At 43.6% G+C, this 24906-nt stretch overlaps 1 protein-coding gene across 1 annotated transcript; it reads left to right on the top strand.

The window, feature by feature from the left end:
* On the top strand, positions 1 to 16604 carry nfx1 (nuclear transcription factor, X-box binding 1). The gene is made up of 23 exons (XM_056299475.1): positions 1 to 193; positions 1323 to 2300; positions 3973 to 4134; positions 5813 to 5890; positions 8738 to 8843; positions 8929 to 9000; positions 9192 to 9331; positions 9472 to 9571; positions 9722 to 9939; positions 10385 to 10482; positions 10587 to 10617; positions 10729 to 10811; positions 11038 to 11146; positions 11345 to 11464; positions 11557 to 11636; positions 11743 to 11973; positions 12661 to 12734; positions 12828 to 12929; positions 13284 to 13421; positions 13609 to 13675; positions 14867 to 15012; positions 15179 to 15283; positions 15538 to 16604. The coding sequence occupies exons 1-23, from the start codon at positions 175 to 177 to the stop codon at positions 15611 to 15613; spliced, it is 3333 nt and encodes a 1110-aa protein (XP_056155450.1). The 5' UTR covers positions 1 to 174; the 3' UTR covers positions 15614 to 16604.
* Positions 16605 to 24906: the final 8302 nt, after the last annotated feature.

Genomic DNA, 24906 nt, shown 5'->3' with positions numbered 1-24906 from the left:
TAGGAGGAGGTTTGAGGTGCTCATCGTTGGACTTTAAAGACATATATTAGAAGTTATATATAGTTAACAAAAAAAAAAGATTTTTGTACAGACCAAGTGGTTTATTATCTTTTCTTGTCACCCTCGAACTTCGAGTCGAGAAGAGCGTGAGCCAGATTAGCTGTGAGTGGCTAAATGGCCGAGGGCTCCTCAGGTACACTGCCATCCAACTTCATGTTAGCTTAGTTAGTGAGTCAGGTCAACGGCTGGTTCGCCAATTACTGCTTTGGCCTCACTAAAATATTTGCCAAAAATGTCATAGGTGATAATGTTAGGCTGCGTGCCGCACCTCGCACGCTGACATATTGGATAACTGACCGTCTGTCTATGGGATAATCATAGGCTAACTAAACGGTAGCTAACGACATCAACTTTAATGTTAGCAAGCTAACTTGCCCTGGAAATGTTAAACGGGTATCTTTCAGGGATCACTTGCTAACTGTCGCCAGCTTGGTTAAGCTAAGGCTATAGCTGTGTGATCGGGGTGTTTGTACACGACAGCTAACACTACATCTGGCTTCAGCAATACCTACTTTAAGCATCTGGCTGGCCACAGATTCACTCAGTAGTTAGATTGAGTTTGAATGTAAGAATTGTAGACTAAACCTGCCGAGGTGATTACAGTTGACGTCGATTAGACCCCGACTTAATCCATATTCCATCAACTAGAAAACCAGGATTGTTGTCAGTGCTAATAAATTCTTCCAAATTCAGAGACCAAGTCAGCGATGGTTAACAGCGGTGTCATAATGCACCGCCTTGATGATTATTATTGTCTCCAGCATATATACATTTAGCACAAAAAGTAAGGAAATTTGTGTTTGGTAGATTATTTCTTTGTTGTAACAATGCTTCTTGGCAATAAATCTTATATCAGGCACCTGATAGTCAGCACCTGGGGTACCAGAAGCTCAAAACAAGATTCAATAGCAACAGCAAAATAAGCTGTTTGGCATTGGCAGAGAAGATTTGGCAAATTTTTCATGGGCGCAACCCACATACTCAGCTCTGCTGCTCATCCCACAAATGCATGTTCCTTACAAATGTGGCACTATTTAAAAAGGAAATAAACGGGCTTTCCAACGGTATAATATTTATTGCCAAGAAGCATTGTTACAACAAAGAAATAATCTACCAAACACAAATGTCCTTACTTTTTGTGCTAAATATATATATATATATATATATATATATATATATATATATATATATATATATATATATATATATATATATATGCTGTTTTGTTATATTTGGAAATAACCCCCCCACTGTCTCTTTAGACCCACCGGAGCTCAATCCAGATGGTGTGTCACGGCAGAGGCGCAACCAGCATAGATCCAGGAGGGGTCAGTACAGAGGTGGCAACAGTTATAACCCTCCCCACCAATATGGACAAGGGGTTAAACCCCATTTTGTCTATGACAATTCAAGTTATCCAATGCCTTGCCATCCTCCCTATCAACAAGATGATGGTTTAACAGGGCGAGGAAGAGGAGGAGGTGGTTGGGGGGGAAGGCGCGGGTCCAATTGGGGAGGCAGGCGAGGTTTAAATGAAGGTGCTGGTGGATTCGGTATGTGGCGGCAAAGACCTGTAGATCATGGCCCATACAGTGGCAATAGCAAAGGTGTCAATGCCTACAGTTCTGGAGCACCTTTCATGGATGGGCCTGATGGCAGTGAGTTTAGCTGGCGTAGAGAGGCTGCAAACACAGATCTTGGGCATGCCAATGAAGATCCGAACACCAGGCCAAAAAAACCCAGGAAGTTCAACCAGGAGCCAAGAAAATTAGAACAAGATGAAAGGGCCAGGAAAGGGACCTACCCACGAAACAAACAGGAGAACCAGGAGAACAGGGCAGCAGCAGAAGGCTGGCGTACTGTGGATGTCAGAGAAGAAAACCAATTTTTACAAACTAGGGAACAACATCGGGGAAGCAGAAGAGATGAAGACTACAACTCCCAGCATGTTGACCCTCAAAAGAAACACACTGAGCAAAAGCGACACCGGGGGCCAATTAAGCCGCCTAGGCAAACACCTCAAGAAGACAGAGGTCCAGAGAACAGATCCCACATCCAAGATGGCCACAGCAAATTGCCCGAGAACCCTGTTAAGGAAGAGCGCCCGCGGAGGGCTAGGAAAGTTCTTGGAAGCCCAATACCCCTACAAGATAGAGGACAGAGGAGAGCCCACCACCAGGACCGCAGACCTGACCACAACAAGTGGGAAAACATGCCAAGGAGCAAAGAGACACAGACGGGTAAGACTGCAAAGTGTCTATTTGGGGCAGGAATAACCCTTTGTGTTTCTCTTGTAGCAGCTGATAATTCTCCATATTTACCAGCATCTCACCATTTTGCCTTCTAGTTACATTCTAAAAACTGTAAGGGATCTTCAGATGAACCTGCAAGCCACAACAAAACCTCTAGCGTGTGGCCAACATAAATGTACCCCTACCAGGGGATCGACAGTTCTGAGGGGTGAAATATCAAAATGAAAAAAGCTACTGTGGGGCAATAGTGATGGGTTCAGAGAGGCACTCTACTAACTGACTGCCACTTGAGGTCATCATGTTATAACGTCTAAATTGCCTTGTTTCCTTGAGCCATTTATAGGCCCTAAAATTTGTTCCTAATGGCTAGATTTGGTCCTGGTGGCAAATCACATTTCAGTTGCCCAGAAATGGGATACTTTTTATTTGGACTCATTGACCATAATTTCCAGTGTTAGACATTTTTTCAATAGTAGCATGGTGAAGTGCCTGACGGTATGAGTTACGTTGTTCAAGAAACCAGTAAGTGATTGTGGTTGTTTTATGCTTTGGAACAGATTGCAAAAGCTTCTGCATTTCATGACCCTAACGACAGTTGTTTAATAATTGTGCTTGAATGCCATTCTCAACAAAATCTACTTTCCACTAATAGTCTTTGAAATACTTGTGAAATTAAAGCTGAAATCCGTGACTTTTCTCAGTTAATAGTTATTTTATCCATCTGGGTCATGGAGTCAGGTTACATAGTGCTAACTGGCATCTGCCATAGTTGGAGACGTTCTCCATATACTGCTGTTGAAATTTTTGAATGGGCAGGATGAATACTGGTTCAGCAGCAAACACATTCCTACTCAAACAGGAAAATGGATTGAAAAGTGATGATGATGTGGCGATGCTTATGTTGGACAGGTAATCTACCAATTCTATAGTCAATATTAAAGTAAAATAATGTTTCCATACAGTTTGATGTCGTTTGTAATGAGATTTCCAGTGTTAGCTTTGGTCTGCGGATACCATTTTTACAAGGGTGGGCACAGTTAACTTTTGAGCTGACAGCACACAAGTGATGATGACCCTTACAACTTGTTTGTAGTTCTTGCTGCCAGAGGGAAGGCAATTCTAAGTTTTCACGGATATCAGCTTTAATAATGTTTTTCCATTTTTCAGTAACATTGACCAAAATGAATAGATTATTGGATATGATGTTGCATGAGTTTATTATTTTTCCATGTGCTAATGCGAAAAGTTATTGCCATAGAGCTGTAAAAATGTTGGCGTATTACAAAGGCCAGTTATAATCTCTGAAGTGAAACCTAAATTGAGCATCATTGATTAGAGGGGATGGTGGCAGTGAAATGGAAATCTTCTCATCATGTTTGCTGCTTTCACAATTTCTTTGTGCCCGTAATTATCTGTTGGCCCAAGAGCCGACATTCAAAACATCTGGCCACTGTCCCTTCAATTCATATCTCAGCACCTGAACATGGAAGTCCAATAGACTTGAATGGGTGATGCTGTTGGGCATAGCCTCCAGTTTTTTTTAAATGCAGTTTTCTTTTCCATTGCACCCAGTAAGATTGAAGTTGAAGGTTCCTTGTGTAAACCAGTGGTGTTCCCCCAGTCTTCCTTCATTGAACACTGTCCTTGTCTCCTTCTCCAGGGTGTTTGATTGAGCAGCTGTCTGAGGAGAAGTATGAGTGCATGGTGTGTTGCGACATCATCCGGCTCATGGCTCCGGTGTGGAACTGCCAGAGTTGCTTCCATGTCTTCCATCTGAACTGCATCAAAAAGTGGGCCAGGTCCCCAGCCTCTCAGGCAGACGGTATGCTCACGCAACATCTATTCTCCAACCAGTGGACAGAACCAATAATTTCCCTTAGATGCAGGTGAACAAGGTAGTTTTAGCTCTGAAACTCTGCTTAACTGCCAGGCTAATTTGAGGTCAGTTCTTGTAGGTGTTTTAGTTGCAATTTTGGGCAGTTGTAATTTTGTTTTAATCGTATTTACATTTTTCTAGATGTGAGGTCAGTTTTTCAGCTACCCAGGGGGACACCACCAATTGAATGAAAAGGAAATGCTGACACTAGTCTTCCATACCATTATGCTGCTCTGCAAAGAAACAATACAGGGCACATGCTGCACGACAAATGGCTACTCTGGCCCCATACAAAAAAGCATATTAGCAATGTACACTACCGTTCAAAAGTTTGGGATCACCCAAACAATTTTGTGTTTTCCATGAAAAGTCACACTTATTCACCACCATATGTTGTGAAATGAATAGAAAATAGAGTCAAGACATTGACAAGGTTAGAAATAATGATTTGTATTTGAAATAAGATTTTTTTTACATCAAACTTTGCTTTCGTCAAAGAATCCTCCATTTGCAGCAATTACAGCATTGCAGACCTTTGGCATTCTAGCTGTTAATTTGTTGAGGTAATCTGGAGAAATTGCACCCCACGCTTCCAGAAGCAGCTCCCACAAGTTGGATTGGTTGGATGGGCACTTCTTTGAGCAGATTGAGTTTCTGGAGCATCACATTTGTGGGGTCAATTAAACGCTCAAAATGGCCAGAAAAAGAGAACTTTCATCTGAAACTCGACAGTCTATTCTTGTTCTTAGAAATGAAGGCTATTCCATGCGAGAAATTGCTAAGAAATTGAAGATTTCCTACACCGGTGTGTACTACTCCCTTCAGAGGACAGCACAAACAGGCTCTAACCAGAGTAGAAAAAGAAGTGGGAGGCCGCGTTGCACAACTGAGCAAGAAGATAAGTACATTAGAGTCTCTAGTTTGAGAAACAGACGCCTCACAGGTCCCCAACTGGCATCTTCATTAAATAGTACCTGTTAGAGCCTGTTTGTGCTGTCCTCTGAAGGGAGTAGTACACACCGGTGTAGGAAATCTTCAATTTCTTAGCAATTTCTCGCATGGAATAGCCTTCATTTCTAAGAACAAGAATAGACTGTCGAGTTTCAGATGAAAGTTCTCTTTTTCTGGCCATTTTGAGCGTTTAATTGACCCCACAAATGTGATGCTCCAGAAACTCAATCTGCTCAAAGAAGTGCCCATCCAACCAATCCAACTTGTGGGAGCTGCTTCTGGAAGCGTGGGGTGCAATTTCTCCAGATTACCTCAACAAATTAACAGCTAGAATGCCAAAGGTCTGCAATGCTGTAATTGCTGCAAATGGAGGATTCTTTGACGAAAGCAAAGTTTGATGTAAAAAAAATCTTATTTCAAATACAAATCATTATTTCTAACCTTGTCAATGTCTTGACTCTATTTTCTATTCATTTCACAACATATGGTGGTGAATAAGTGTGACTTTTCATGGAAAACACGAAATTGTTTGGGTGATCCCAAACTTTTGAACGGTAGTGTAGCTAATATGGTTTGGGGTTCCATCCTGTACCAATTAGACACTGTATTGCATCGCAATTTGTAAATAGCTGACTAAAATGGAATTGTCCTGTAATAAAGCTTTTCTCTTTAGATGCCACTGAAGGGTGGCGCTGTCCAGCCTGCCAAAATGTTGTAGTTAAACAACCAACAACCTATACCTGCTTCTGTGGTGAGTAGTTGTTCAATGTAGTTATACAATGAAAGATATTATTAGACAGAAATAAAAGCATAGGTGCAAATACAAGTGCTTATTTTATTTTATGTAGTTGTAGACTTACTGTTATTTTGCATATTATGATTTGTAGTTTTGAAGAATGACATTTACATTGTATTGATATGTCACTAGTTGACATGTGGCCCAGATACTATCATACTAAATGCTGACAAAATATTTTGATATGGCATTTTGAACTAAAAAATATATTGGACCCCTGTCAGGCATGTACACTTATCACCTTTCGGCAAAATTCACCATTTTGAATCCAAAACAGGTCACCTACGTGATCTGTGCAGATCCGCTGAGAAATAATGGGGGAGGGGTGTGTGTGTCAAGGAACTGTGTACTCAAAGCAACTTCCATAGAAAGATACAATGGAGTGTGAATATCTGATGCTGTGGATGCATGTTTGGATGCGCGTGCATAGACTGTCAACAAAAGACAGCAGCTAAATCAATTCGCTGGTCACAGTACATCGTGAGCCCAGACTATCGGTCTCTGACCTGCTGTGTGGAAAAAGCCGAAACAAAGTTGTCACGGTGGCACATGCCAACCACGAAACTTCCAAGAAGGCATCAACTGAAAACCGAAAAATACCTGCCAGTTGGAAAGCCTGAGGTAAGATATCATATTGGAGGAAACAAGAATTGTTACCAAGCTAGCTAACGCGGTTAAGGGAGGATATCAGGTATGGGGAGAAGGACCACACACTCTGAAAGACTATCCGGTCAGCAGGAACCACTGACAAAACACCAACGGCAGCAGAGCAGGCATGGCTGCCAACCATCTGGCAGTGCTCGGGAATGTAAAAGGCAGAGGAGAAGAGGGTAATGCTGAGGCACACGGCAAAATGGCAAAAGCGGGCCCTTGAGACACTGGTCGAGGCCAAGAAGAAAAAATGACAGACCCCCTCGAGCCCCCCCCCCCCCCCAGTCCTAAAGCATAGGATACTCTTTCATATTCACATTTGTAATTTTTCTTTTCACATTTTAACATGGCTTCTGGCACAGAGCGGATATGGAGAGTAATCATTTTGAAATAATTAGTTGTGTACCTGGTGGGGCTGCCCTTAACTTTCTTTGTAAATGTGAGCAATATCATAGTAAAGGTACATTTGCACTTACTAAATTAATACCTTGTACTTTATTTTGCTCAATCTTGTAATTCTGTTAGCTTTTGACCAGCACCAGAGTAATCCTAAAAGACATCAGAAATTAACTTTAAGTTGCTTATTTTTCTTTTTTTTGGGGGGGGGGATTCTTTCCCCTTTTGTTCCCCTCAATTGTATTCGGCCAATTACCCCATTCTTCTGGGCTATCCCGATCACTGCTCCACCCCCTCTGCTGATCCGGGGAGGGCTGCAGACTTCGATGCCTCCTCCGATACATGTGGAGTCGCCAGCCGCTTCTTTTCACCCGACAGTGAGGAGTTTCGCCAGGGGACGTAGTGCGTGGGAGGATCACGCTATTTCCCCCTAGTTCCCCCTCCCCTCCGAACAGGCACCCTGACCGACCAGAGGAGGCGCTAGTGCAGCGACCAGGACACATACCCACATCCGACTTCCCACCCGCAGACACGGCCAATTGTGTTTGCAGGGATGCCCGACCAAGCCGGAGGTAACAAGAGGATTCAAACCAGCGATCTCCGTGTTGGTAGGCAACGGAATAGACCACCACGCTACCCGGACGCCCGTAGTAGCTTATTTTTCAAAACAAAAAATCTCCGGGGGAGCATACCCCTGGACCCCCCCCCCGGGTCTGTGTTTTTCTCTGCTCACGCATCCTTCTCACCTTTTTCCACCCCTAACCAGTTTGTATGCCTGCCCTGTAAAATGCTAAATTCCTTTTCCTTTTGGTAATACTATAGAAATACGTAGTATCATTTAGTGGTTGCAAATATTGACTCTAAATGCACTGAAAGCTACAATTCTGAATATTGTTGTATTTGTATAATTTTTGGACATGTTTGTGATTCTGGTAACTTTAGTGGTTATTGACCATTCAAAATATGGAGGTCTTTTTTTTTTTTTCACCTAAATTGTACTTGGCCAATTACCCCATGTTTCCGAGCCGTCCCAGCCACTGCTATACCCCCTCTGCCGATCCAGGGGGAGCTGCAGACTACCACATGCCTCCTCTGATACACGTGGATTCGCCAGCCGCTTCTTTTCACCTGACAGTGACGAGTTTCACCAGGGGGACGTAGGATCACGCTAGGACACATACCCACATCCAGCTTCCCACCTGCAGACATGGCCAATTGTGTCTGTAGGGACGCCCGACCAAGCTGGAGATAACACAGGGATTCGAACCAACGATCCCTGTGTTGGTAGGCAACGGAATAGACCGCCACACCACCCGGACGCCCCTTCCATTGCTGTTTTGTCAGCATCTTCCCTACCACTGGACAAAAAGCAGTAAAAGGTTTTCTTCAAGCTTGGTCTTTCATATCTGTTGTCCACATTAATTTAGTTTCTTCTCCAAAGCCACTACTACCTGCTAATATTCTTCTATTTTTGTCTGCTTTGCGGAAGATGTAGAATGCAATACACCACATCATTTCCCCCTCGAAGTTCTTCACTACAATAACCTTTGAAATAAGGATCAGCTATTGTCTTTAACAATAGGAAGTATTAATAAGGACATTTCTTTCAGTGTAAATCTTCAAGGGTTGTAGCTTTAAGTGGTATTCTTTTGGTATTTATTGCAATTTAATATTCACACTTCAGGTCTTTCATCAGAAGTGATAATCTGATATTGAATTCTGTTAATTTATTTCATATTCATATTTAACTGACAGGTAAAGTGACCAATCCGGAATGGCAGCGTAGTGAGATCCCCCACAGCTGTGCTGACATGTGTGGGAAGAAGAGGACTGGAGTGGATTGCAACCACCGTTGTAACATGTGAGCCAGAATATCACGATTGCATAACATGGGTCCACAGCACAAGTGGTTTTCTTGAATGTTTCCCTTCTGTGACTCTCTTCAGCTTGTGTCACCCTGGGCCATGTCCACAGTGCCCTGCATTTGTGACAAAAGCCTGCGTCTGTGGTAAAACCAGGTATTGTATTTTAAATCATTTCCTCTCTCAGTATCACTGTTATTTTTTATTAGTGATATGAATATTCAGGAAATATGTGATTGCTATATATGTCAAGTTATAGCTTTAGTGTTTGGTCTCATGGTGGCCGCATAACGTTATGGTGGCCTAACATTGATCGAACCCACTTTTTATTTATTTATTTTTATTAGTCAACCAATGCGTTGTGGCCAGGTGGCAGTCCTTCAGTGTGACAATGTATGTAGTGCCACACTCAACTGTGCTGAACACACCTGTGCCCAAGTATGCCACAGTGGAGCATGCCAGCCCTGCCAGCTACAAGTTCAGCAAGGTGAGTTTACCATTGCACAGAACCAGTTCATACATTGATACATTTGTCCTGCAAAGTTTTTTCGTTCTTTGTCACAGTATTTATCAGCAAAAGAAACAGCCTATTGTACCTGTTTTTCTTTTTCTTTTTCTTTCATGTAGTTTGCTACTGTGGGGTTACCTCTCGTGAGGTACTGTGTGGAACAGATAAAGAGGGATTTGATGGCCAGGGACATTTCTCCTGTCAAAAAGAATGTGGGAAGTAAGTCTGAACTTGGGAAATAACCCATTCTTATTTCTCTGAATAGTGACCCTTCATCAACTAACAATGAAGTCCTTATTTCATTTGGATAGCTTTTATCATAGACTGAGACTTTTTTTTTTAATGTTTTGTTTGCTCTCCTATGGCCAGGATGCTGAACTGTGAAGCCCACCAGTGCCAGCAGGTGTGCCATCATGGGCCATGCCAGCCTTGCCCTCGCTCCCCGAGCCTGGTGAAGACCTGTCCCTGTGGGCAGACAGCCCTGGATAAGCTCGTGGAACTAGGATACTTGGAACGTAAAGGCTGTTCTGACCCCATTCCTTCTTGTGGAAAGACATGTAACAAACCCCTGGCTTGTGGCTCCAATGGTAAGAAAGAGGGGGCAGAGTGCTTTCATTACAAAAAGTACACTGTTTTTGTTTTTTTTGTTTTTTTTGGTGTCGGTACACTCAATTGTTCAGGTCTATGAGTACCTAGAAAAAGTAAGCTTCTTATATTACAGCCTTCATTTCATTGCACTCAAACAATTATTTCTGACTTTAAAACCAAAATTGAATTTTGTGAGTTTATGTTGCAAAAGCTTTTCCACTTTGACCAAGAGTTCACCCTTATTAGTCTCACTGTAATTTCCTCATAAAACTCCCCTTGGGCTTTCTCTCTGATCCTGACGCCTTAGAAACATTAAAATCTGATCTTGGAGTTGCTAGATGTCTACAGCTGAGGCATACTTTATTGTAAAAAATGAACGGTTATTTGGATTTATATTGTTATAGGGTTATGCCATGACATAAAAATTGACTTTTTTTTTTCCAGACACGGTTCATATATGTGAGAAGCTGTGCCATGAGGGAAGTTGTGGGCCCTGTTCCCTTACTTCCACAATTAGATGTAGATGTGGTTTCAAGACTAAGGTGGGTGGAGGAATGCCATATCCATTTTGTTTTCTTTACGCCAGTCAGTTGTGGTCTTTGTTATATGACATCAAATGATTAAAGGACCTCTTACCATTTTATAGGAGGTTCCATGTGCAACCATCCAAAACGAAGGTGAGTGTATAGGACATTATTGTACGATGGCACAGATGTGAAGCTGTATCAACATCTAAACCTGCCTTGCCTTTCTTAACACTATTTCTCTTATAACGTTTTCAATCCTAGCTGAACTCGTATTCACCTGCGAGAGGCGCTGCAACAAGAAACGCTCCTGTGGCCGACATAAGTGTGCCGAGCTGTGTTGTGTGGTGAGTGAGCCCATGTATTTATATCTGTATATGTAGTACATAGATGATGTAGTTTATGCTATCCCAAATCTGGAAAAACAACTCTGGTGCTTCTTATCAAGTTGACATTAAACAAATGGTCAGCTAAAGCTGGAACCTCAAATCTGAAAGGGTTGATGGTCTGTGACAACATTTATGTCACTGGCACTGATGTGACATTGGTACTGTATGTCTTGTGTCCTGTCAGAGTGTTGAGCACAAATGCCCCCTAATCTGTGGCTACAAACTCAACTGTGGGCTTCACCGTTGCCAGGAGCCATGTCACCGCGGAAACTGTGAACCCTGCTGGCAATCCAGTAAGTTGTCTTTTTGCCAGTCCAGCTATGCTGTGTTTTTGAGGCCAAGTTCAAAAGTGCCGCATGGTTATCTTGTTCTTCTATAGAACAGTTCACTCAAAGCTCTAACGTTATCTTTGTGAGGGTTGTTTCTTGGCTCTGTGTTGTGCTTGGCATGTATCCTATGCTGCTACCCCATTAGTATTTAACTCTGCCTAGGTTTTGATGAACTGACCTGCCACTGCGGACAAACTGTACTGTATCCACCAATAGCCTGTGGCACCAAACCCCCAGAGTGTAAGAACCTGTGTACTAGAAGACATGAGTGTGACCACCAAGGTAAAAAAAAAAAAAAAATTGTCCGCCAGTGCAACTTAAGTGATTTCTTCATGTTTTCTTAGTGCTTATGTCTCTCCCTCTCAAATATTCAGTGTTTCACAACTGCCACAGTGAAGAGAAGTGTCCACCTTGTACATACCTCACTCAAAAATGGTGCATGGGGAAGCACGAGGTAACCATAACTCTACCATAACTGAAACTGTCTTTAATTTGCTGTGGTCACAGGCCATTTTCACCCCATGGTCCTAAGTGAGGCTGTGTCTTCCTTTGACCCACAGCAACGCAGTAACATCCCCTGCCACCTGCAAGACATCTCTTGTGGACTTGTGTGCAACAAGGTGCTGCCCTGCGACATGCACCGCTGCAAGCGCATCTGCCACCGGGGGGAGTGCTTGGCAGGAGGCAGCTGCCACCAGCTTTGCACGCTGCCCCGCCCGGACTGTGGCCACCCCTGCTCTTCCACCTGCCATAAAGGCAGTAGCTGCCCACGCACCACCTGTACTGCCAAGGTACAGCACACTGTCGATGAGCAGAAGTTGTAGATTCCAAGAATACAAAATTGTCACGCAAAATGTTAACTCAGGCTGTTGCATCAATGGTGTTTGAGGCATTGAATCACTTGAAATGTTTTGAAGAAACATTTTTATCATGCATTGAATAAAGTTAACTTGTTGAGTTAACTTTATTCAATGCATGATAAAAATGTTTCTTCAAAACGTGTGAGAATAACCATGCATTCAGAGTCTGATTAAGCTGATGTAAGATCAAGATCATTTCCATTCATTTAGTTGAAGTGGCAACTCTGTTGGAGAATTGCTCCCACAGCTAGAACAAATGTTAAGTACCATTGATTTCATTCCCTGCCCTTTTTAATCAATCTGCCCAGAGGAAAATACAATTTCAAGTACATTGCAATTTTTAATGTAGTCTAATACGATATCCAGTGAAGAGCTATTTTAAAAAACAATACCTATTGGAAATGGACATGGACATGAAATGGGCCAAGGAGCAAGCTTGATGAACCTCAGTCCACCATACACACAAAAAACTATGCAGGAAACACTGCTGAAACCTTTTTGTTGTTGTTGTTGTTGTTGTTGTTGTTGTTGTTTTTTTTGGTTTTGTTTTTCATTTAAGAATTTGCAGAAAGCCCTGTGTTGTAGCCGCAGTGATATTCATAATTCTACCTTTCATAGGTGGCGCTAGAGTGTGATTGTGGTCGGAGAAAGGAACTTGTGATGTGCACAGATGCAGCCAGTACTTATCAAAGGTCAGTAAACTGTGTGTGTGTGTGTGTGTGTGTGTGTGTTGATTTGAATTTTAGAGTATGATAAAGCTATCAACCCTTGTTTCTGTACCTTAGGTATGCGGCCATTGCCATGGCCAGTAAACTGTCTGACATGCAGCTCGGTGACTCTGTGGACATCGGCCAGTTCATCACCAAGAAGGAACTGAAACAGACAAGGTGGTTTACAGGAACAAAAAAGACACTTATCTTGTAGACGTCACCAAATAACAGTAATAGCACAAAAGTTACTTTGAAAGATTACCATGATGTGCAATAACATGTCAGTCCCAACACACATTGTTCAATCAAGTTCTTTGTATTTCAGGCCACCAGTCAAATTAAGATTATAAAATGGTAATTGGTGGTTGGAATAGTGACTTTGGTACTTATCTAGTGCAAGAAACCTATATAATTTTTGTATATACATATTTTTTTTTTCACATTGAAACAAATTTAAATATCAAGCATTACAAAATACATCATGTGAATTCCTGAGCATGTTAATCTAACTGATGCATGGTGTTTTCTCAGACTGGAGTGTGACCAGGAGTGTGCTACACTGGAGAGGAACAGACGCTTGGCCGAGGCCCTGCAGATAGACTCCACCGTGGACCCCTTCAACATTCGCTCCCCCTCTGTATACAGCGACAGCCTCAGAGAAGAAGCCAGGTCTCTTTGTTTTAAACCTCTTTTTGTTTAACTATTTGATAAGATCTTGTAGAACTAGGCCATTGAAATATGTTTTTTTTTTTCGTTTGTTATTTTTACTTTTTTGTCTCTTGGCAGTTTGCTGGAATGAGCATAGACACAAAACTGGCCTTTTATGTCTTGGGTCCCCCTCCCCTTTCTTTTTCAGGAAAGACCTGAAGTTTGTTAGTGAAGTGGAAGAAGAGATTAGGAATCTTGTTGAACTTGCCAGTAAGGTTGGTTGATGAAATTATTAATTCCATTTGACACGAGGGATGGAAAGTTTAATAAACGGCTTCTTTGTGGGACCAAATTATAAGGTAGCTCTTAAGGCGCAAAATTACTTTCATGTTCTTTTCCAGACCTGTTAAAATTTATCAAGGTTAAGTACAGGAAGGGGCGATCTCCAGTGCAGCAATCACCAAGGTCACTGTAAACTGACACTCTCTGAGAGCATACTCATACCATGGCGCTAGAATGCGGTTTCATGAGCTTTGCTAATTGTTTTAAACTTATACAAAGACTCAGAGTCTCTGTACTAGTTCCCACCAGACATGCGAACCCCATGCCCAGAAGGGAAAATGAGCATTCGATAAACTACCCTAGCTCTCTCAAAATGGAATCGCTTGGTTGTCACTTGCTAAAACTACTGGAACAATGGATACTAAGGAGAGGGACATTGTGTGATCTAAGATCTGTAAAGAATGCAGGGGCCCTACAAAAGATCTTATCACAATCTCTCACCTTTTTTCAGTTTGCGCTATACTGTACTCCCCTATCTCGCCTCACTTCCTCCCATTGCCCCTCTTGTGTAGACTTGCACCTTCCAAATACCCCACCCTCTTCCCTTTTCTTTTCCTTTACGACTGCAGTGTGTTGTTTGTAACCGTGGAAAATAATCTGTTTTATATCCGAGTTATAAGTTTAGCTTCTTTATCTCCTTCTACATTGTTACAAACTCCAGTCAGGTCAGACACATGATGATGTCTTATCGTCTGTTACATTAGACATTTAATCTAATCCACAACTTCCTAATTTGCTTAGAGTATTAAAATCCAAGGTTACTACAAAGTTTTGCTATTGCTCTTAACATTTTAGCAGTTGAATTGTCTGGTCAGATTTGTGTCCAGCATATGCAAGTAGTTCTATATATTTCAGACGCAGCCTTTGTTTTAATTTCTAACAAATCAGAAGCATTTGTTGTAGCACAGTAGAATAATATTAAAGGTAATGTGCCAGTGCATTGGAAACAAGATGGATTCCATTTGTGGTTTGCCATTAGTATCTCATATTTATACGATATTTAATTTCATAAATATCCTACATATTATTAACATGGAAAGAAGAAGAGAAGCTGGCCAGAAAAATGCGTGATCCTGTTTCTTGGTAGGGATTTCTAACAGAAACACAAAACCCCATGTCTACAGGGGAAACAGCCAAAGAGGAGCCACTGTTTCCCACCAATGAACAGAGAGCACCGGAAAATTGTTCATGAGCTGGCCGAGGTTTATGCCGTTGACAGTGCAAGCTACGACAACGAGCCGAAACGCAACGTGGTCATCACAGCCCACAGGTAACTCTTTATCCCCCAGATATGTCCTGCTGAATCATGTCTGTTTATTCATATTGTCTTGACTGGTTCACCCAATTCGCAAATCGATTAAAAAATACAGATTGCGGCTTTTGAGAAAAGACAGTTGTGTATCTCCTCTGCTGTGTTTATGTGCTCTTGTGCCCAGGGGGAAATCTGTCTGTCCAGGCTCCACGCTGACATCGTTGATAGAGAGGGAGACAACTGCGAGGGCTCCTCCCCCCATCGCTCATATCAAACAACATAGCAGCAAGTAAATCAATACCCTCCGAATAGCACATAAATTTTAAATCAGCATCACCTGGTGACAATACCCTTGCATGGGTCAGTGAGGTGGACATGCACACTAGCACAGAAGACGGAGAAGACCGTCAGCTAAATGCATGAAATCTTTATGTTGTCTCTTCTCTTTCTGTGGCTGTCTGTCCTGAAACTGTTATATTTTCTTATCCTCTACATGTATTTTCCTTTCCCATGATCTGTAATGATAGTTCATTCTCTCACTAGGCCTGACAGTGGAAGCAGCTGGGCCAAGATGGTTAAAGAAGAGCCGGTGGTCGATTATTTTGACGTCCAGGATTAATACCAGCCAAAAAGATGAAACCTCATGATCTCTATCAAAAAAAGTTAACTTCTGCTAAATATTTTTAAAAAATGACTCGAGTCAGACTGAACATTGCCAAAATACTTTGCCTTTTGATCCCAGGATTTCTTTTTTTTTTTTGTGCAACTTCAGACTCTGATGCGAATGTCCTGTTTCGGGTTCAATGTGCAAGTGCTGTTTTAGTCTCCTGTGACGAGCATTCATTCCCTCAGAGAAACCCATCAGTGAAAGATTGGAGCTCTGCGGGTGGAATTTGTTCAGTTTGACCTTGCTAAAAGCAGAATACAACCTTCACTCTGAGAAATTTTGAAAGTTGTTTTAGAGGCCAAAAGTCAAAAGGAGATTTTGAATTAGTGAATTGTAGTATGTTCCTCTTTCAGGTCACAATGGGTCGAGGCCACTAGTCAACCCCAGCTAATGGAGTTTGTGGGTAGAGAGAGTAGGATGTCACAAGACCCTGTAGTAATGCTCTGCAGAAAGCTATTTGTCTCTATATGACTCACAGGCCATCATCTTTCCCTCAATGCCAACATCATTCCTTTAACATTGCTGCTGAAAGGGAAAACTCAGCATGATGCAACAGCCAACCAGGAGTACTATTTCCACAGCAGCCTTAATGATGGGCATACATACTCTGGGACTCAAGAAATGTAGCTACTGCTTTGACAGACATCTTTACTCATGCACTGACTCGTAATTTGACTCATAATTTGCAGGGTATGCTCAGAATGGGTTATCATTAAGTGTGTAGATATGTGTTATACTGGAATATGATCTGTTTTCTGATTCAGGAGCAGAGCAAATACAGGCATACATGATCTGAGCAAATACAAGCATACATGATCGGGCCATGACCCTTCCCAGTTTCCTGTTTAACATTTCATGAAACCCTTACTATGGAAGAAAAGATTTCAGCCTCATGCGGTTTTGAGAGTCATGGTTTGCTATGGAAGGAAATAAAATGAAATTCTCTCCATAACGGTTTAGCCCATCTATCATCCCGTTTATAAGACTGGAGGTTATGATGCTGCTCCTTGTGAACAGCTTTCAGTGAGTAAGTACATCAACTGGGTTAGCCTTAAAAAACGAAACGTGCACCCTTTCTTCCCCGCACATCGCTCTGTTTAAAAAAACAAAAACAAAAAAAACATGTTTTGAGGTATTTTCATCAATTTGACAAAAGTGCGTTTTTGGTTTTTTTTTTCTTCTTCAAATCCTTTTTTTAAACGTTTCATGCGGCCTTTATTGTCGCTGGGTAGTTGACGAAAAAAAAAAAGCTCCGGAGGTAATTTGACGACGCTCCCTTTTCCCCCCCAGCCGTAATTTTTCATTCTATCAAATCTCCGGCGCGGACTGCGCCTGCGCACCTCTCCTCGACCGAGGCTTCACCAATCCCGGGCGCCGTCCAATCCCCCCGAACGACTCGGCGTCCCAGCAGCCAGCCAGCGCTAATAAATGAGTCTCCCAGCAATAATGGGGAAGTGATAAGGAGGAGAGGCTTTACAGAAACCCGAAAGGAAGTTGGAAGAGAGAAGCGGCCCGGACAGCGCCACAGACAACACACACTCACACACAGTTCTCATTCTACAGTTGCTGTCGCCGAGTAGTCTTCCCCCCCTTCCAAAAAAAGCCGACAAGTGATGGAGAGAAAGGTATGAATTGTTACGCTACCCTCTCTCTCTCTCTCTCTCTCTCTCTCTCTCTCTCTCTCTCTCTCTCTCTCGTGTTTGCGTGTGTGTGTGCGCGCGCGCCTGTGCGTGCGTGTGCGTGTGTTTATGATTATTGTACATTGTTTCGCGGACATCAGTTCTTTAATAGGAGCCGGATCTCCACCGCTCAAGAGATCGTATCCGCATCCACCATTAAAACTATTCCTCATCACCCTGCCCACGGATTCTGTAGGCGCACTGCCAGCCGGATTAGTGCGCACCGGAGTTTTTTTTTTCTCTCCCCCCACGTCTGTATTCAATTTGTGCCATCTATAAAGATGTCAGAATTAAACATTTAGGGCGTTTTCAACGCGTATGTGAACGTAGTCTAAACGGCGTGCACCGCGCACGAAATTTACTGACATTAGAGCGTAGCTGCTGCGGTGTGGTGGAGAGTGTGTATACATTTATTTGACTGGGCTACAGTAGCATTCTGCCTTGCCTGCATCACCACACAGCACCTTCATAGTTGCACCACCAACAACACCGCCTCACCCTCCCACCTCCACCTCCCCCCCCATCCCGTTCTCCAGCCGACGCAGACACGAGCGGCTTGTTAACCTTGACTGGTGTGGGAAACAGACACTTGAGGAGTAATAGAGGGGGGGGATGCACAGTAAATCTCCCGGTGTAGGCCCCAATGTGCAAAATCTGGGAGTGTTGCATCTCCCGGCCCGTTTGCATCGCTGAACTCCAGACATAACGTTTATGATAGACAATTACGACGGTGCATGGGTTACAGTGCGTGCCCCCCCTCAACCCCCCTCCAAAAAAAAAAAAGAAAAAAGTTTCAGTTTCATTGTGCTCGTATACTGTGTGCTTGGTTTGGCAGTGGTTCACGGAAGAAGAGCAGAGAGGAATTTGGGGGTGCAGGGTTGTAGACAATTACTGTGTTATCCTGCTGTTCTAAGGGGAAATGTGTTTTTTTTCTTCTCCTTCTTTTTACTCCTGTACTGTGTGTTAAGTTCACTTGCGTGAATCAACTGCATGGTTCGCCAGAGGATCAGCCCCTAATACTAACCTAGTTTCGTGAGGGGCCCCCTATTCAACGTTTGAAATAGGTCAAAAGTTGGATGCAAAGGTTTGGATATTTTCTTTTCCTGCTTGATTTTGTACCTCATGACAGGAGTGCAGAGAGATGAGTCAGTCGAAGCAGGCGATATACGAGGCTGATTTGAGGTTGGCCTGTTTGGCCTGGACTGTAGTGTTTTTTGCCTGTTTGTACAGTAGGTGCATAATTGCATGAAGACGTAAAGGAGCTTATGAAGTGTAACAAGCCCCAGTCAGCCAGAGAGGTTTTTTATAAACCGCGCTTTGTTTATTGTTGCATAAAACATGCTGTTCCTCCTCTGATCTGGGGTCATATGCCATTATCGGACTTGCTTGCTCTAGCTGCAGCCTCACGTTGGGAATCATTAAACGAGTGCTAAATCAAACTGGGCTGGTTTTACTACTTGTTTCAACGATGGCTTAGATTCACGTCAGAGTCTTTGGAGCGCTCCGATAAAGCAGTTGATCTGAAAGCACAGCCACTCGGCGCTCAAGTGCTAATAAAGGGTGCCTGGGCTTTGTGATTGGGTCACTATAGCCAGCAGTGATCCCCTCCCTCCCTCCCCCACACCACCCCACCCCACCCCACCCCGTGTTCTTACATTACACGTAAAGTCATACATTGGATCTCCACGTAGCCTCCCCCCACCTCCACCCCCCCCCTGCTAAACTCCGTTTTACGGTGTAATCCGGCGGACGTTTCCGTGTGCTCTGTTTCTTGTCGAGCTGTTCTGAAGCGACGGACCCAGGGCGAGAGGCCCCCGCGTAGCTTTAAATAAAGCCTCAGACGCGGCGAATGTTGATCATTTTTCAGCTTGTGCCTGCGACTTGATGGGATGCCAATGTTCCAGTAAAAAGCCCCGAGGCGGCAGACTCGATCCCAGAGCCGGCAGACTCGATCCCAGAGCCGGCGTCTTCTGGTTCACGTCCAGTCGAAGGCCTCTCGTGATGAATGGGGCTGAAACAGTTTGACGTTTAATTTAAATACATGCGCGCGCGGCCCCCCCCCCCCCTCATTTTTTTTCACGACCCTTTTCTGCGCGTGCTGACGTCATCTCTCGTAAAAGGCGGGAGAGCGGCTCCGTCAGCGGCGTGCAAGGTTGGGTCACAGCTGACGAGGCCTGATGGCGGCTCGGTTCCTTTTACAGTGTGGTGAGTGCTTGACCGGGCCTTGTTTTAAGGAAGGCAGGGGCCGCCGGGTCCCCCCCCCCTCTTCGCTTCTCGCTCGCTCGTTTATTCAGGCCATATTGGAAAAGTGGATTTGGAAGACCGATCAAGGTCGGGCAAGACGTTTCTTTGAGGCGGCCTGCAAAGTTTCGGTTCAGGATTTTCCCCCATTCCGCTCTTGTAGTTTTTAATTCTGCTTTTCCGACCGCCCGGTGGAAACGCGATTCGATAGCGCCAGAAGGCGGCCATCTTAGTATCTCCTCCCCAAGTAGTAGGTCACCCAATTAAATGTTCCATGGCTTTTGTCTTCTTGGGAGTTATTTGTGGTGCTAAATGGACAATGGAGCACTTGGCTGGCAGGGGATGCCCTGGCCGGATAAAAGGCACATATGGCGTTTGTTACCCAGGAAACACACTAGCCTACAGTAAAAGTTGAATAGTTGACGTCAACTACTGACATTTCTAGTCGAATCTGAATGGTAATTGAAACCATCTTTGTGTTTATGGTGCAGTTATGGATCGGACGTATGCGCTGCGTACTGTTTATGGGTACACAGTGTTACCGCTCAAGCACTGGGGATGGTTTTCTGCACTACTTTCAAACCGTAAAGATCTTTCTCAGACGTTGCCTTTTAGAGCTATGTGTTTTCCACGGGGCCATTTTTTTTACGATTTTAAGTGGTGTGCATTGTAACCTAATTATATATGGCACCCACCCTGCCTACCAAAAGATTATAGAGATGTGTGTTTTAATCACTGTTATTGGACGCAAAGAGGAAGAAAAAAAATGCACTGGCTCACACTATACCCATTCGTACCGCTTCAGAGTTCTGATGAGATTTCTGCGCCCGACTCCAAAACAAACCGTCTGGGTTATTATAGCTCTATGGTTCACCGAGGCTGGCTGACCCATTTAGATACACACGCTCAATACTGCACCATGCCCCGTGGAGCAAGGCATCCACGAGGTGCGGACGGGTTGGAAAAGAGTGCAGCTGAACATGAACTCCGCTTACGAAAAAAAGGCCCTGATGCAAGCGGTAGCAGCATCTGTATTATGTTAATGTCAGGGGAAGGTACTGGTGAACAAATTTCAGTTCTCTTTCGAGAGTTAAAGACCCGAGTTGTGTGCAGTGTGCGCTCAATTATTCATGGTGGCGACGGTGCAGGTTCAACGGCAAAACACTTTTGTAAAGGTCAATGCAGTCCCCCCCCCCCCCCCCTGCTAATCAGATCTGCAGGAGAACCTCGTGTCTGTCTGTGTCCTTGTTTCCTCTCCGGATCGCGCGTCACTTCCTCTCCCGCACCAGACATCATAAATAAACAATGCAGTTATGGAATGGGTTCATTTTTCTTTTTGGGGGGGGGAGCTCTCTTCTTTTTGGCCTCTCACTTGCGTCTCTCTGTTCTCTTTGGCCTCTCACTTGCGTCTCTCTCTCTCTGTCTCTCTGTCTCTCTCTCCTTCTCTCTCTCCCTCCCTTGTATCGCCGGCGCGCCTCTCCAGGCCTTTGAATAAGTCTTGATTACAGTCATCTTCATACCGATCTTGCCCTCCATCTGTCTATTCTCTCTCCCGTCCTGTACGGGCAAAGTAGTGCTGAAAGATCAGGGCTAATAGTGGGAGTGGAGGGGGAGGCCTGAGAAAGAATATTATCCTTAATATCCTGCCTGACAGCGATGCGTTTTTGCATAGGGCTTGGTGATACCGACAAAATCAAATGTCACACAACTTTTGACAGAATATCTTAGTATTGACAATGTGTTGATATGTTTGGGATGACTACTGATGCTTTCATAAGAGACTTACTCACGAGAAAGTATTGAGAAATAATAATTTTCTCTGGCAGGCAGATAACCTGGAGGGGATAATGCGTTTGGTTACGTGTGTGTGTGTGCCCGTGACTAATCTCGCAAACTACTGGACCTGTCAGCCCAAAAAAATTGCATACATTTATGACTGTATGATGAAGAGCCTCTCGTGGTTGCGGTGATTAAAAACCTCCGAAAAACGTTTATTCTCACTATCGCCACTCCCTCTCTTCATTTGCTCTCTAGCTCGCTCCATCAACGCTGCTCTCCATTGCTGCCTGATCTGAGTCAACTGCGCATGTGTGACTCAGATCGGGCAGCGACATGTTCAAAAGTTATTAAAAGAACTTTGATGATCCAAAAAAATTGTAAAAGTTATAAAGGAACAACTTCCTGTAGGTTGCAGTCAGAACAGGAAGTGTAGTATATTCTTGTCGCCGCCTGATCTGAGTCAAGTCAGTTTTATTTGTATAGCGCAGTATCACAAATTACGAATTTGCCTCAGTGGGCTTTACAGCGACACAACATCCTGTCCTTAGACCCTCTCATTGGATAAGGAACAAGTCCCTAAAAAACAACAACCCTTTAACAGGGAGGAAAAATGGGGAGAAACCTCAGGGAGAGCAACAGAGGAGGGATCTCTCTCCCAAGACGGACAACGTGCAATGGATGTTGTGTTTACACAATTTACCGCATACAACATTGAAAGAGGATAAACAGAATTATAATGGACTTATAGAATTTATGAAGAATATGATGCGCAGGATGCCGAGCAGTGTCCTGACGCCACTGGAACAGCCCAGGAGTCAATCATAGATGCGAGTCGTGCATGCCTGAACGTAAACGGTTTACCCAGCTTTATTATATTATACAAATAAAGACGGGGTTAGGGTTAGGTCAAAATGGCCGCATAGCAAACCTTTTCTTATCGGAAAGTGCACATTCATATTGGTCTCATTCTGTCTCATACGTCTGACAGGGATCCGTACTCTACTAGTTCACTATTCTGGTTATGAACTGTGATGAATGAATGAAACCTTTGTTGCCCCTAGGGGGATTTTCTTTGCACAAAGAGCATAAATGACCAAGCAGGTAGAGACATCCTTTGTTCTTTTCATTGGGCTAAAACAGTCTATTAAGTTCAGATAATGGTATCACTTTGCTGTAATGCAGCCGTTAAGACCAGGAAATTACAACTTTCCAGTTATATCAGGTTATGATAGGTGATGATGGAAATCCCACATATCTAGTCTCGTATCATGATAATTGATATTAATGTATCAACGTTTCGACCTGCAACTGATTAACATGGCTGATTTGGTTTGAGTCTGTTCACCCATCCTGCCTATATAATCGCATTATCATCAGAGTGTTTTCATGCAGAAAAAAAGCCTAATTGAACAGGCAAATATCAAATTAAATCCCCCAAACTTGTGTGCCCAAATGTTTCATTTGATTTGAAAGACATGAGCTAAGTTGCAATGGAGATTGTTTTACTGAATTTAAAAAAAAAAGGGGGGGGAATATGAATAGGATTTAATCGCATTAAGTCCCCTTAATCTTAACCTGTCCATCTCGTGGGTGTGGACATATGGACGAGGGATGCAGAGGCCTGTGTTCGGGGTTTTCTTTATTCGAACGGATCTGATGGGGACGCGCCTTGATTCGCACGATTTACATTTGATTATTCGCGTGAAATTCATTCAAAAAAGTTGCATCGAAGCGTAGCTTGTGAGCGCTAATGCTCCCCAGGTTTGGCAGCACTGGAAGTGGAAGAGTTTGCTCATACTGCCAGCTTACTGCTCCAGTTTCAAAGTCACTGCAGTCAAGAGTTCCTCGCCGGTGATTGGCTGTTGCCGCTGGAGCGAGGGCAGAATATCCCGTCGTCATGGCTACAGCAAACAGGAAATGCCCTGCAGCAGGTAGTGTTTTGGGGTTGTTCCGGTGGGTTGCTGGTCGGTGCCCGAGGCTGCAGGGGAAACTCGGCTCATTATTGTGTAGGCAGCTACTGGGTCTTTCCACCGACTCCCACAATGCCTCCTTTTCAGGAGAGCGGCTCCGGGCCTGCCAAGGAGCTCAGCCATAAACGCCGGCCGGATAAAGATGCTTTGTCCTGAACTCGCCTTGAAATCCAAGGTCGACCTGAAAACTACCTATCTGCAGCATTTCAAATGAGGGACTTGGCCTACTTTTGGAGTAAAAAATGGTAGTGGAATTGCTCTTGCTTTAAGCTGCAATGAGGTCAGCAATTGATTTAGTGTATAGTGCAATTTATATCCATTTTTTATGCCGTTCTTTGATTTTTATTTTTTATTTTTTTTAATTTTTTTTGGTAAAATCCTTTTGAGACCTTTTTTCTACAGGTTCATCTTCATTACTTATGCCTTGCCTCCTCAAATCTCTCCTGAAATGTATTTCCTCTTAATTCTCTTCAAAGCAAAGGTGCAGGTTTATTTATGTGCCTCTGTACAGTCTTTTTGATGGCTGCTGACGGCCATTGACTGGCTGCTCAAGAGGTCTTTAAGTAGCTTGAGGGAGAGAGAGAGAGAGAGAGAGAGAGGCCCAGCGCAGGGAGGGAATCAGACTCACTCGATGCCCTTCTTCCTGTCCACATTCCCCCTCGTGCACCCCATCTGTCGGTGACAATAACGTTGACGAGGGCAGGTTCATGCTTTGCAACTACAATGTTGCACTCTTCATTTTTTATTTTTTATTTAATTTATAATGTTAAAGTGCACACTGTGCTGTATGCTTGTTGACTGTCTGTCCGTACATCGCTCTCTGTCTGTCTGTCTCTCTCTATGCTGAATGTTAAGGGAATGTAGACAAAGAGGCATCACTGCTAAACCAGCATTCTATGGATTTTTTTTTCACCCGGCTCAGCTCTTTGTTGTTGTGCTGCATCATCAACAAGGGCAGAGCAAAGCAACTGATTGAACTGGAGTTCGCCTAGTTCTTCCTGCAGGCGTTTTATCACGTTGTCAATGATAAAAGGCCGTGGCTTCTGCGTGGGATTATTTTTGATTTATTTTATTGCATACATTACATAATTGCACCACTCAGTAGACTATGTTCAGGGCTTTTGAATGAGGCAAGTTATTCTCTGGCCCCTGCTGTGTGCAGCAAGCACACAATGAGAGTGAACGAGCTGCATGTGTGGAGAATGGAGCGTGGACCAGACACAGCTGTATTTTACATGTCTGGGATCAACATGCCTGCACGGCAGGTGCTCAGTGCCCCCCTCTAGTGGCCAAAATGGATAAGTGAACCGTCTGAACCTTAAACGGAAGAGACGGGTGAGTGGTGGTGGGGATCTAGTTTGGGGGTAGAAAACAACATTGACCAGTGATAAGAACTCTGTCAACATGAGTTTTTTTTTCCAGTGTATACTCATGTTTATGATTTGGTCCTCCCTTCTCCTTGCCCCCCATTGACAGCACACTGCGGTCAGGGAGAGAACAAGGAGTATTTATTCCCTTTAATTCAGACACAGAACCTCCCTCAACAGTGTTTGCTCCCTCTGTTGGCCATTAGGAA

Source organism: Lampris incognitus, chromosome 19 (genome assembly GCF_029633865.1).
Source record: "Lampris incognitus isolate fLamInc1 chromosome 19, fLamInc1.hap2, whole genome shotgun sequence".
Taxonomy (NCBI): Eukaryota; Metazoa; Chordata; class Actinopteri; order Lampriformes; family Lampridae; genus Lampris; species Lampris incognitus.
The sequence above is the reverse complement of the archived record's forward strand: the minus strand, read 5'-3'. Positions and strand labels throughout refer to the sequence as shown.